Source organism: Uloborus diversus, chromosome 1 (genome assembly GCF_026930045.1).
Source record: "Uloborus diversus isolate 005 chromosome 1, Udiv.v.3.1, whole genome shotgun sequence".
Classification (NCBI taxonomy): Eukaryota; Metazoa; Arthropoda; class Arachnida; order Araneae; family Uloboridae; genus Uloborus; species Uloborus diversus.
In genome coordinates this window covers 38,221,495-38,236,124 of record NC_072731.1, presented here as the reverse complement: position 1 = coordinate 38,236,124, position 14,630 = coordinate 38,221,495, and the positions used below count along the sequence as shown (strand labels likewise).

Here is a 14,630-nt window from a genome sequence, read left to right as displayed (position 1 = left end):
AATTTTCACAAACAGGAGTGTATTTAAGCAAGTAATCTCCATTGAAAAATAATTCCAAGAAAAGAAGTTTGAAATTAGTACAACCAATATTCACCGAGATGTGAAATGCAGCGTCTTGTGACTAAGACCACTTTTTACTCGCCGTCAATAGCACCTTTTGCTGGAAAATATAGCGGTTAACAAGTACTTAAAACGATATTTGTGATAGAGCGTGGTTTCTCAATTTTTTGAGGTTTTGTAGTGTGTTTTTGTGTATCACGGCATAACATTTGCATTTATTTTTGAATATCAATGAAATATATAAATACCTTGTTTTTCTTACTTAGACGACCTGTCATTCTTCTGAAAGGGCGAAATGTTCCAATCTCATCTACTGTATAGTCCCTCAAAACTTTGAAATGGAATATCTCTTTGAGTTTTGATCGCACAAATGTCAAATTTTTTGTGTCAGTAAAAGTTTTTAATGGAGATTATTTCTCTAAATATTAGTTAGGGGACCTGAGGCCCGTATAAAAAGTTAAACTTTGTACTTATTTTCCTTTTTGCTTCAAACTTTCAATATCTTAACTCTGCATCTAATTTTGAACATTTTTGCAAATGGAAGTATATATCTAGGGCTAACGATTTTGAACATAAAGGCCTTGCAGGTTAAAACAGAACACCCTGTATATATACACTGGTATGCAAAAATTAAGGACGAGACGGTTTTTTCAATATAACTTTGTACAAAAGCTTTCCAAATCAACACATTTAATATCGTAAGATCCCCAATACGTAAGGACATGTGTAATGTAAGCAACACTTACTAAAAGAGAAATCAGAGGGATAAAAAGAAGCTTTATTGAAAAAGTAGCGTGGAGCGCAATGCGACTGAAGGCCGAAACATCCCTGTGATGGGTGTTCAGTAGGGTGGTTCGAAAAAAACGTTTTTTCGAATTTGGTATCCGATTACCCCTCAAAAGTTGCAGTTTTGTACCCTGAATTCGGGAAAAATAATAAAAAAATTCTAAATTATCATCTATAGTTCGCGCATGTCGCCTAAAGTTACGAAAAAATGAATTTTTTTTCAAAAATTTTCATAATGTGGAAAAAAAATTCTAATTATGTTTTTTTTATCCAACACCAAAAAAACAACAGTATGTAACATATATTTGATTTTAAAAATGGTTTTATTGCTGTTTTAAAATAATTTTGGTTCGCAAAAAAAGTTATAAAATGGTAATAAATCGGTGAATTCGGACATTTTTGACTATATTTAAATCACATCGTTGTACCAAAATTAATAGTTAAAAGGTTTTAACTACACTTAAAAATGAAAGTGTGATCGATGCATGTATGTTTCTATAAAAGTCAAAAATAAACTAAATTATTCGCCAAGGCCGTGATCCACGCACTAAGCCACCGCGGCACGGCGCCTACTTGACGCGACATGCAGCACACTGGCCGAGCTTGTGCTGACATGAAACCATACCGCACCCGTTCCTCACCTCACAGTCAGTCAGTCAGTCCTAAACAATCAACATGGCGTCTACCAAAACTTCTAAGCGTTTGAGTCTTTGTCCAATTCTTGGTAAGTCAAAACCTTTTAGTGAAAGTGTTTTACCCACACATAAAGATGTTTTGTTAGCATGCATTGAGGAAACATCAAATTCTGCAAAAAATGTACCCTTTTCCGAGATATCTCATTGTGTTGGTAATCAAATAGAAAAAATTTACAGTAAAGCTTCTATACCAACTGTAAGTCATCAACGTGTTGTAAAATTAATTAAAGATTTGCATGACAAGTATTTTACTTTGAAAAAATCATTCAATCGTGATAAACAAAAACCTAACTTTAAGAAAAAGCTTAACGAGTTTGTCAGAGAAGCCAATAACAAACTTTTTGACATTGCTTTCTGCAAATGTGTTATGCATTTTACGTGCTCATGTGGTAAGAGGCCAAACTCTTGTAATTGTAAAATAGTTATGGATTGTAGGTGTGATAAGGAAAAGAAAATCCTTATTATTGAGAGAGAATTTATCTATGACCAACGAAATATGAGGTTAAGGTATATTCGTTCCTTGGACAGAGTAGAGACAAATAAGTTAATTAAAAGAGATCAACGATTACAAATCCGTAAGAAACCTAAAATTGATGAACCTGATGTTAATGCCAGTAAAACAGATATTACAATTGAACCTTTACATGACATTCTAATCGAGAATTGCGGAGATGACAGTGACAGTTTACCATCGACCTCTCAAATGGGAATTAAACTTTCTGCGACTGCATTGATGAGTGATAGATACGGGATATCAGATAGAGCCACTGCCGCTATCGCTTCAAGTGTTTTACAAGACATCGGCTTAATCAATGAAGGAGATTTATCGCTTGTAATAGACAAGAGCAAGATCAGACGTGAAAAACATAAAGTTCGAGAGTCCTTACAAACCGAAAATAACAGTGCTAAGATATATGGGGTATATTTTGATGGGAGGAAGGACAATGTTTATTTCCAAGAAAAAATTGGTAATAAAATGTATCGGAGACTGAAGAAGGAAGAGCACATAAGTTTAGTACAAGAGCCTGGTGGAAAGTACATAGGCCATTTGACACCAGTAAGTGGCACAGGAAGCGAAATTGCATCAACCATTTTGAGTTTTTTAGAAAGTAAGGAATTTGACCATAATGAGCTTGTTGCTGTTGGATGTGACGGCACAACAACAAATACAGGTTGGAAAAACGGTGCAATACGTAATCTTGAGATTAAACTTGCCCGCCCAGTGCAATGGTTCATATGCTTGCTTCATTTCAATGAACTGCCGCTGAGACATTTGTTTGAAAGTGTAGATGGTGAGACTTCAGGGCCAACAAGTTTCTCGGGAACAATTGGCAGACTTTTATTGAACTGTGAAAAACGCCCGGTTGTTAATTTTGAAACAATCACTGGTGAAGATATAAACATAACAAAAACTGACTTGAGCAAGGACCAAAAGTACTTACTTAACATATATCAAGCAGTGAAGACAGGAGAGTGTCCTTCAGATCTTGCTGTGAAAGATCCTGGTCCTCTTAGTCATTCTAGGTGGTTGACATGTGCAAATAGGACACTAAGGCTATACATATCTGAAGTGACACCCTCTGAAGGACTTAAGATGCTTGTAGACTACATTATGAAAGTATACGGTCCAGTTTGGTTTGAAATCAAAAGGCATCCCCCATCAGTGAAGTTTGGACCCAAACACATCTTCAAAGCTATTCAGTCGTCACGTCAGCTACCCGATAGTGTAAAGCATATCATTGATCCTGTGATGCAGAGGAATGCTTTCTTTTGTCATCCGGAAACTATGTTAATATCAATGGCAGTAGACGAAAGAATCCATGTTCGGCAGTTAGTTTTTCGAAGGTTGCTAAAAGCTAGAAATCAAGAGCCCAAAGGGAAATCCGTGCGTACATTTCATCCTCCGACCATCAATTTTGCTGCTTCAGATTACATTGAACTGATTGACTAATCTCAGTGTAAACTTTCACCTCCTCCAGCAATGAACCATGTGTCAAATGAGAGCTTAGAAGAACTGATTGGTAGTAATGTTTTGTCGGAGTTTGATCCGATGAAATTTCCTTGCCATACTCAAAGTGTGGAAAGAATAGTAAAACTGGTAACTGAGTCTTGTACAAAAGTTTGCGGGGAAGAAAATAGAGATGGTTTCATAAGAGCAACACTGCTCTCAAGATCAGTCATGCCATCGTTTAACTTTAAAAGTGAATTCAAGACAATGTCTAAAGATGATAAGTAAACTTAAATTCACTATCATGCTAGCCAAGAATTGGTGAATGTAAATATGCAAATATTGTAAAAAACACCCCTACATTTGGATGGATGGTTGGGTAGGGAGTGGGTGGAACTCGAAGTGCAGCCACCTCCCCGTGGTGAGTTCTGGGTAGTTTCAATGTCTTTGAGACGAGCTAAGAGCTGCACACATACATGCATCGATCACACTTTCATTTTTAAGTGTAGTTAAAACCTTTTAACTATTAATTTTGGTACAACGATGTGCTTTAAATATAGTCAAAAATGTCTGAATTCACCGATTTATTATCATTTTATAACTTTTTTTGCGAACCAAAATTATTTTAAAACAGCAATAAAACCATTTTTAAAATCAAATGTATGTTACATACTGTTGTTTTTTTGGTGTTGGATAAAAAAAAACATAATTTGAATTTTTTTTCAACATTATGAAAATTTTTGAAAAAAATTGATTTTTTCGTAACTTTAGGCGACATGCGCGAACTATAGATGATAATTTAGAATTTTTTTATTATTTTCCCCGAATTCAGGGTACAAAACTGCAACTTTTGAGGGGTAATCGGATACCAAATTCGAAAAAACGTTTTTTTCGAACCACCCTAGTGTTCAGCAAGAAACATCCGGTCTTTAGTAGGGGATATGATCTCCGCCGACTGCTAGGCAGGTTTCACAGCGTCTGCCCATGCTGAGAATGAGGGTGTCAATGAGTTGTTGAGGCATTGCTGCCCATTCGTCTTGAGGCGCCAATCGAAGCTCCCGAATCGTTACTGGTGGTAAGGTACGAGCTGCCAAGCGTCTGCCTAGAAAATCCCATACATGCTCGATGGGATTGAGATCCGGAGACCGTGCCGGCCAATCCATACGTTCAATATCCTCACTCTCTAAGAGCTGTTCGGCAGCTACTGTGCGATGACATGGTGCATTGTCGTCCATGAAAAGGAACTGCGGACCCATAGCGCCTCTAAAAAGACGCACATATGGAAGAAGAATCTCGTTATAATAACGGGTTCCGTTGACTGATCCTGCGTCGAAGATGTGAAGATCTGTACGACTACCAAGCATGATGCCTCCCCAAACGAGAACACCGCGACCTCCATACATGTCCCTTTCAATGATGTTCGAGGGATGATTGCGGCTTCCCCGCTCTCTCCAGATGAGTATGCGACGAGAATCGCTACTTAGACTGAATCTGCTCTCATCTGTAAAGAGTACTCGTCCCCATTCATTGTCTCCCCAATTCCGGTGTTCCTGGCACCACAGAGAACGCCTTCTCCGATGGGCAGGCGTTAGAGGTACACACCGTACAGGGCGTCGTGCAAACAGACCACCACCGTGCAGTTTTCTGGCCACGGTAAAACGCGATATCGGTCGTCCAGTCGCCTGTGTCGTGTGTCTAGCGATTTCTCCCGCTGTCTGCCGCCTGTTTCTTCTGGTTTGTAAGACAATATACCGGTCATCTGCGGGTGTGGTTCCTCGTGGACGACCACTACTGAACCCCCGGATAGCTGTTCCTGTAGTTTGAAATTGTCTCCTAAGTCGTGAAACAATGCTGTGAGCAATTCCGAACTCTGCAGCCACACTTGTCACACTGCGGCCTTCCTCCAACTTCCCAATGATTCGACCTCGGGTTAAAGCATCCAGATGTCGTCTAACAGATTGTTTATTCGCCATTTCTCGCTGAGGCAGCAACTCGGTGTGATTTTAACTGCTATACGTCGTGCAATCTCTTTGCCAGAAATACTGATCTTACACCGACAACATGCTTTATACTACTCAGACAATCCCCCATTACGTCTGCCTGCATATCTGCGCATGTGCTACCGTACATCACCTTATTTAATCTCCTGATTGGTCTGTCCGCTCTGCCTCTTCGTTCAGCTGGTATGCTAATTTTTCGACTTCATCCTTAATTTTTGCACACCAGTGTATATATATATATACATAAACAAACATCCTTTAAACTTATAACCCAATTAGACGTAATATCTGTTTAATAATTTTAAGTAAAGAGGAAAAACTTTTTTCTGGTTCCCGCACAGGATAGACGCGTGCTCTATTAACCCTGGTAAAAAATTGAAAATGAGATTTTTTTTTAAAGAATTACGTTCACATAGCTCGATTCGGAATAGGCTTTTACATACAATGCACTAATAAACGGAAAATCGCAATTTTTGGCTCCGAGGTACAAATATGTGTTTTATATTAATTCAAACAATATATATATATACTTAAAATGTTTAAATTTAGGATTTTATAGCGTTATCTACTTAGAACAAATATTGTATTTTTATTTTACACTATTCATGATTCTAATTATTGTGACATTCTGTTACTACGTTCTTGTGTCTTACTTTTAATTTTTTTTTGCAATTTATGGCGGTTTTGTTTCTTTTCATGATAGATATTCTAATAAAAGGCATGTTCCGGAAAACAGGTCAGTCGAACGCAGGAATTATAGGTGGCAGTATATTTGAATTACAGTAACTAGCAAGTATCGTGTTTAGTGCACTTAGGTAAAAGAGTGTCAAATTAGTTTGCTAATTGGTCTATCGTTATTTAGTTTCATCAATGTTTTCATTGTATTTTTTAATCAAAAGCAAATATAATTTAAGAGCAGAATAAGGAACTTTTTCTCTTCTTCAGATATTTATCTATTCAGATAGATATCTATCTCTCAGCATGTTATTCGAGATCTTTATTTCTTTAGTTTTCTGAATTTACTTCTGGAGTACACTTTAAAAAGATATGCCATTTTTGCTTTTTCAAACTATGTTTATTTAGTAGGTAATCAAAAAGTATGCATTCCCACAAATCTATGTAAACTTTAGAGCAACTCTCTAAAAGATGTTTTCTCAATTTGCTGAATAAAGGTACTTATTCAATAATATTTTATATTATATATAAATTGTGTGCCAAAAGTTTAGATGCAACAAAGTTTTCATGTTTTTACAAGTTAAAAAGAGAAGTAACGAATTCAGAACACTTTAGAATCATAAGAAATATCAGTACAATATTAATACTTGATGAAAAAATTTTTACACACTCACAGACTTTGTGATAAAAATTTAAACTCACATTTTACTGTCCCAAAAGTTCATAGACAAATAATTATTTTGTTTTAATGTTTAAAATTTTAAGTCATTTTTTCTCTTGACTTCAAAAACTCGATCAAGCATACTTCAAGCAAGAGAGTGTAAAGAACTTGTGGCTTTAATGAAATCCAACTGCAATCAATGATATCTAAGATCTTGAACTGCTGCAATTGACTGCCATTATCGTATACATCTTCAGCTAATACTCCCCAGAGATTCGCCGTTCGCTATTGGGTTTCAGTCAGGACTAAAGGCTGGCCAGTCCACGAGGGCTACTTGGTTACGTGTAAATGGTAAACCACATCATTGTAGAGTTAGACACGTGGATAGAGCAGTTATCTTGACGGAATTTCCATTGGTTCTCACTAAGCAATTTTCCAAATGGAAGAAATTGTTCTTCAAGCGATTTTCAATAATCTTCAGAACATTGACGACCTTTCGAAAAAGATATATCGGTTGTTCCATTCAAGGAGAATGCACTCCAAACCGTGAGTGACCCTTCTCCTTGTTTCTGCTGAAAAAAGTTCGGGGTTACTTGCAAATATCGTGCCAGTAATAGGCCCAATCATCAGGACCATCTAAACTGAATTTCTTTTTATGATTAAAAAGAACACTTAACCATTCATTTATCTCATTCATGTGATTTCGGGCCCACTGAACATGAGCATCTTTATGCAGTTTTGTAAATTTCGGCAAAGGACAAATTTAGTGATAAACAAGAAATGCACTTGCCTGCAGTTGTCAACGTCTCTGTTGATTTTGACACTAGAAATCTTACTTCTTTACAAACTGACAGTGTTGACAGGCTCTGGATTGAAACTAATCTTTCCATCTCTTTTTATTGTCGTTTAGTTATTTTCTTTGGTATTCCAGAACGAAAGTTTGCTTCAAAAGTACTATCTTTTGACAAAATTTGGTAAATACCAGCCCTACTGCGTCGAATTTACTTGCAATGTCCACCACTTTCCATTTTTTTTCAAACGATAGATTTGCGAAATTTCCTTTTTAGAGAACTGTATATTACTGGATGTCTTGGCAATCGTACAGGAACGGAAACGCAGGTTCTTTTTTGTGTCAGAAAACATAGACAGGAATGACCTAGTAATATGCAAATTTTGAGCATCAGTACTAAAATCAGGCATTTATACTTTTGGGATGGCATTTTTTTCGTTTAAATTTTGTAACATTAGGCCCATGACCGTTGTTTGAACGTTTTATCTTTGTTATGTCATCATTTGCTATTTGCGTAGCTTATTTCGTCTTACTTACTCGCATTGTTAGCCCGTGATTTCAAATAAATGATTGTCTATGAACTGTTGGGACGCACTTTATACATAACAGTATGTGTTTTATAACGTCCAACGCAAAATATGCGTTATGCGAGCAATCTTTTCTCCTGAAGTATAATGTTTTTTAAGCTGAATTTAATGGTCTGATTGAATTCACAAAATAATGTTGGTTGATTTTTAAAAATTTGGCAAAAACTCATTAACTGACTGACATTTTAAAACGTATTATGTCAGTAAGTTACCGTGCTTTTGATATATTTTTTAAAATCATCAAAATGTATTTCAAGAATTCAGTTATACCCTAGAATTCAGCTTAAAAAATACAATATTTCATCGGAAAAGATCGTTTGCACAACGAATATGTTGCGTTAAATGATGCAAAGTACCAACTTTTTTGTTCTAAAAGTGTCAGTCAGTGACCCGTGGGAATGCCCATACATATACATACAGAGTGTACGATAAAGTTTATTGTCCTCTCAATAATTTTTGAACAGCACAAGCTATAACTTATAACCTATAAGTGATAAAAGTGGGTCTATTTATATTAAATTTATCATACCCTACGCAATGAAACCGCTTACAGCACTACCTGACTCAAATACTTGGAGGCTGGCTATCATGTTAACTTGAATTTAGACTATTGTTAGCAAAGAATACACCACACAGCAAAGTAGCTTCATTAGTTGATGTTTTTTTTTGTGTTTCTCTCAACTTTGAGAAATTATAAATCTAAATTCAGCAAGCGTTACGTTTTCCCTAAAAAAATGTTACGAAAATGTTCGTGTTCAAATTTGCTTAGTGTTACAATTCATGAAGAATAATTTCTCAAAAAAAAAAAAAAAAAAAATCGTGATAGATGAGTAACTGGATTAAAGATTCGTATTCTGTACATTGACAATCTATACAAATATATTTTAAACAAACAAAATGTTTAAACTTAAAAGATAGTAGAATGATAAAAAAAGAGGTAAAAAAATCATTGAGAATGAAATCATTTTTTGTGAAAATCCGCTTCCAAGTGTATTTTGAATTTGCATATATAGTGTATTAATAAATACATACAGCTATTTAAATTTTTTGCAGATGTTACCGGATCGGTTCAGAAAATAACTACGAATGCAAGAATGAACTTGTCAAACGAAGGAACTTTAACGATTTTTGACGTACAAGCCAACGATGAAGGCATGTACAGTTGTGAAGCAGACAACGGTGTAGAAAGCAAATTAACTGCTGAAATGCGCTTAACAGTGTATGGTAAGAACTTAAAGAAAATAAAAGTAAAATGAATTACATCTTGCAATTTTTGATTGAATTTATCTAGTTTCTCCTTCGTGCTAAGTTGGAAGGTTATAATAACGGATTATGATTAATCTTTAGGAATACTTAATTTCTGAGTAACCTAAAAAAATGGAGAAAAAGTAAATATCCCAATAAGTAAATACATAAATTAAAAAAAAAAAAAACAGAAGCAATAAATTATGTTTCTTCAAATATAATTTTAAAATATCAAATACTGTCCTCTGTTATAAACATAGTTTCGACATAACAAGTGAATTTTCAATTTTTCAAAGTCAAGAATTTCATTTTGGCATTGTAGAAAAAGTCAATTATGTATGGTAAGTAAGTTTGATTGATCATTTTCTTTAGTATTTGTGATGTACTTTATGATCCATAAATTTTTTAACACATGCTTCTTTTTTTTTCCAGGTTCCCGAAAGCAAATCCTTATATGTTGTTGAAATTAAAAGAATGTCGATTAAAAAATATATGATCGAACCGTTTGATTTATCTTGTATTAATGTAAAGGGTTTTAAATTATAATTCTATTTTTCTAGACGCTTCAGTCAAATTCTGATAACTAAAATTAATCGACTTTAAATTCTGCTTATGAGTGGTAATTTGACATGATGCTTGCTTGGCACAATGTTTTATATGACTTTTTGAAATGTGATTTTGTTGTTGAAATAGCACTTTTTTCTTGTATTTGTATATTGAAAATGTGCATTGCATATTTTTTGAAAATTTTCTTCTTCTTCAAAACTTTCATTATTTTCTTCAAACTTTAATTACAAGAGTTTTTTTGCTATAGTCCTAAGTTCTTAGGATGCTACAGTCAAAATTTAAAATCTGAAATTTATAAATTTTAGTTCTGCACATGAGTGGTAATTTGACATGATGCTTGCTTAGCACAATGTTTTATATTATATAAAAAATTTGATTTCACTGGTGTTCATGTTTCATGTATATACATTTAAAAATGTTTTGAATTGTTTTTTTTTTTACTCCAGAAAACTTCAGTATTTTATGTTAATTATATTTAAAGCACTTTGAAACAATTAAATGTCATGTCAATTTTTGTTTTTCAATGATAACTGAATCATATACAAATAGCAGTCGAAACTGTTGTTAAATATCTATTACCTATGCTGAATATTGTGTAAATTCAAAAAATGATTTAAAATGAGTATCCTTAAATCTTTGAAATATTATTAAAATAAAATTCTGGAGTTTTCTTATTTCCGTTTATAGTGTTCTACAATTTCTTAAACTGAAAGAAAAAATTGATTCACATGAGTGTTTAAAATGGAAAACTTCTTAAGTACAAACATTAATTTAGTGAAATGTTTCACTTTGTGAACAGAGCTAGTAAAACATGCTGAAATTATTTTATTTTTTCTAGTGCCAGCTAGATTTGAAGAAAAGTTCAAAGTGGAAACTGTAAGACAAGGTGATAGTGCAGTTTTAAGATGTGACGCTACTGGTGATCAACCTATATCTGTTGTCTGGTACAAAGATAAAAGAGAATTAGAAATTACAGAGTTATCAAGGTACATAAAAAAAGCTTTTATTTTAATTTAAACGTTTTTGCAATGGGTTATTCACAAAAAGTCAGGCATTTTCTGTTCTCTTTTATAATTAAGCATTTTTATAAAAGCTTTTAAGTTGCCCCTCCCCCTGTTAACCTCTTTATGCATTCTTCGTTTCATAGATGAATAAAATATTTCACTACAATTCATTTATAATTACCCGAAAATATAACTCAAGATGCTATTTTGGGGCTACTGAATAACATTTAAAGAATATACACTCAGTGGCCAAAAAATTAGGGACATCCACCTAATAACGTGTCGATCTACCTTTAGCTTTGATGACAGCCACTATTCTTCGTGGAATGGGCTCCAAAAGTTGTTCATACCGCTGCGAAGGAATGTAGGCCCATGTCGACATAATTTTAACTCGCAGTTCAGTCAGAGTGGATGATTGCGTTTCCAAGCTGTAAACTGATCTTTTGACTTCGTCCCACAAATGCTCTACAGGATTTAAATCAGGGAACTGAGCAGACCAGGGAAGCAGGTGGAACTCCGATTGATGTTCCTGGAACCACTGGGAGACCGTTCGGGCGCGGTGGCATGGTGCGTTATCCTGCTGAAAGCGACCATATCCATCAGGGAACATTATAGCCATAAATGAGAGAACGTGATCAGCAACCATGCGGAGGTACTCGGGGCTGTTCATAGATGTGCCTACAGATATCAAACGATCCAGAGTAGACCAGAAAACATTCCCCACACCATAATTCCTGTGCCACTAGCCTAAAGAGTTGTCATTTAGTAGGAGGGGGTCCATGACTACGCGCTGTTTACGACACGCTCTGATCCTACCATCTGCATGATGGAGCAGGAAAAATGGTTCATCGGACCAAGCTACCTTTTCCAGTCCTCGAGTGACCAATTTCGGCGTTTCTGGGCCCAAGGATGCTTTGCTTCCAGTTGGTCTGTGAAATCAAAAGCTTTCATGCAGGTCTGTGACTTCTAAACCCATCAACCCATCCTTTGCAACGTACGTCGTGTTGTGTTGGGATATGTTTTGCGACGCACCTGCATTGAATGTCGCTGTAATTTGCCGTCTTGTTGCCCTTTGGTTGCTGTGGACGATGCGCGCCACTCGCATTTTACCTCTACCGTTCACCAGCCTTTTACAACCAGAATTGTTCTTAGCGCTGGAAAATTTTGCTCTTAATTGCCAATCTCGAAACACCCGAGATATTGCTGCTCGTTAAAATCCGAAAAGCGTGGACGTTTCCGAAATGCTGGCATCGGTTCTTCTCGCACCGACGATCATTCTTCTTTCAAACTCGTTTAAATCTTTTGTCTTACCCATTGCGCTCGAAAGTTTCGTGCTAACTACGGCGTATGAAGATAGGCATTCCTTATATGCCCAACTTTCGGTCGTGCAATCACTCTACATCACTGGCAAATTGATTTACTTTCACATCAGGAGTGTCTCTAATTTTTTGGCCACTGAGTGTACAAGCTGTTTTTTAATTTTAGGTTTAGAATTTCTGCCTTAGAAACATTATGTTTCTAGAGAGTTTAGAAGTAGAGCGAGTTTCTTTCGCAAGTTTCTGCTTCAAAAAACGCACAATTAAATTAAAGTTTTGGTTTATGTTAGTATATAATAATCTCGGCAAATGTTTAGGAACTTTGAATTGAAACCTTATGTTGCACAAAATTGGGTGTTTATTTTAGCTCAACTTTACTGCTTTCATACAGTAAATAATACTTTAAATCCATTTACGAAGCATTCAAATATCATTCATGAAATAAAAACGCTATTATATGACATTTACAATAAAACAACACGGTCAGATAAAAGGTCAATCTGCCGCCACGTGTGGGACAATCTTACTCGATAATTTCACCAACATTTGGTTATAGATCTTAATGCTTTAATTAAGCAGGAGTAAACAACTTTTTTATTATTTCTATTTGGTACAAAAATATTCCTGACACAGTATCATTTTCATTACATAATTTATTGTTTGCCGTACGCATTACTTAATATTTTTGCTCTATTAATTTAGCAATGACGAAACAAATTGTAGGTTTTAAAAACTAAAGTTCCAACGTAAAAGAAACATATCTCATTTAATGAGCAATAATAATTTAAACAGTCAAAAAATATGTATGTCGCCATTACACTGAAAACATTCCATAAAAAAATAAACAATTTTAAAAGGAAATGAAGTATTTTTTTTCTTTCACATACACATTTGTGGTTTTCATAGCAAAAAATTTAATTACTAAAATAAGAAAAACAATTATAAAAACCTCTTTTATGAGTATATTACATCACAGTCGTTTACATTTTAAAATGAATACATTAGTGTCAAAATTTGTTTTGTTTCTATTTTCTTTCGATAAATTGGTCAATATTTCAGCCTCATTTTTTTTTCTTTTTTTTTTTTTTTATTCGTGTGCTTCTGAGAGGGAATACTCCCACAGATTGAGAACCGCTGCTGTATGATTTAGCAAAATGAATGAATAATAACTGGACGCAACTTTCAAAATGTCGCAAAAACATCGGGTGTCGTTTGTAGGGGGGGGGGGGGTAAATACTTTTGTTCATGTATCATATTCTTAAGTTTATGAAGCCGTGCACAATTTTAAACAGACATTAACTTCGGGCAGTGTGCAAAAATGCTAGATCAGTAACGAAAATTCACTTAAAAATCATTAACAGTGTATAAATTAAGTAGGGATTCACGGTAACTCTTCTTACAATGGGGTTTATGTACATTTGTGTCTACTTTATTTGTGTAGGGAAGTAATTTCTTTATAAGAAGAAATTCTCTTGGAGAAGCATGGCCCTAGTTTGTTGCCATATGAATGTCACTTTGTTAGTTTTTGCTGTATCAGTAAAAGTCTTTAAGTTGAAAAAATGTTAAGAATAATATAAGTTATGTTTAGTGAATTTATGCATTTCTTCAATGCAGTTTTTTGAATAAAAATTATAAAAACAAATTTAATACAGCTGTTGTGCTTTAATTTCACACATAAAGGACAACTAGCAAAGGGTCATTCCATAGTGACTAACGTAACATTCGCAGCTGATTTTCAAACTCTTTTTACTTACACCTTGAGTAAAAATAAATGTGTTTTGGTTTAATATGCAGATCTAAAGTGTACAATGTGACTATTTTTTTTTCTTCCAAGAATTTGATGCAAAATAACGCTGGCAGGTGTTTTTTCACCAAAAAAGGCATCGTGACTAACGTAACATTTTTGCAACCCTGAGAAACAATGCTTATGTTACGAGCTAAATTTTTCTGAAACTTACGCAGACATTTAAAACTGGCCGATATATTTGTAAGAGGTAAACAATCTATTTTTAAAATCGTACTACAGATTTGTTACAGACGAATCTTTTTTGGCCCTAAATGGTACTTTTCTGAAAAACTGTGTGTGACTAACGTAACGTGACTAACGTAACCATCGAATAACAAGCAATGAATGCATATAAACAACTTCTTGCTCTTATATTACTTTTACACTTTTTAGGAACCTTCTTTGTGTTGTATTATGGTTCTTTCTTTACGTTTTTTTTTTGTATATTAGTGTAAGAAATTGAATGGAAGGATTCAGTTCAATAAACTCAATTTGAATGCGCGAAAAAAA

The 14,630-nt window shown here is 34.7% G+C and overlaps 1 protein-coding gene across 1 annotated transcript in view; it reads left to right on the top strand.

Moving 5' to 3' along the window:
• LOC129234366 (cell adhesion molecule DSCAM-like) overlaps positions 1-14,630 on the top strand; it is a 55,203-nt gene that overhangs the window by 6,847 nt on the left and 33,726 nt on the right. The window contains exons 4-5 of the mRNA XM_054868359.1: positions 9,265-9,426; positions 10,853-11,000. Of these exons, the coding sequence (XP_054724334.1) occupies positions 9,265-9,426; positions 10,853-11,000 (310 nt within the window). The remainder of the gene's footprint in view (positions 1-9,264; positions 9,427-10,852; positions 11,001-14,630) is intronic.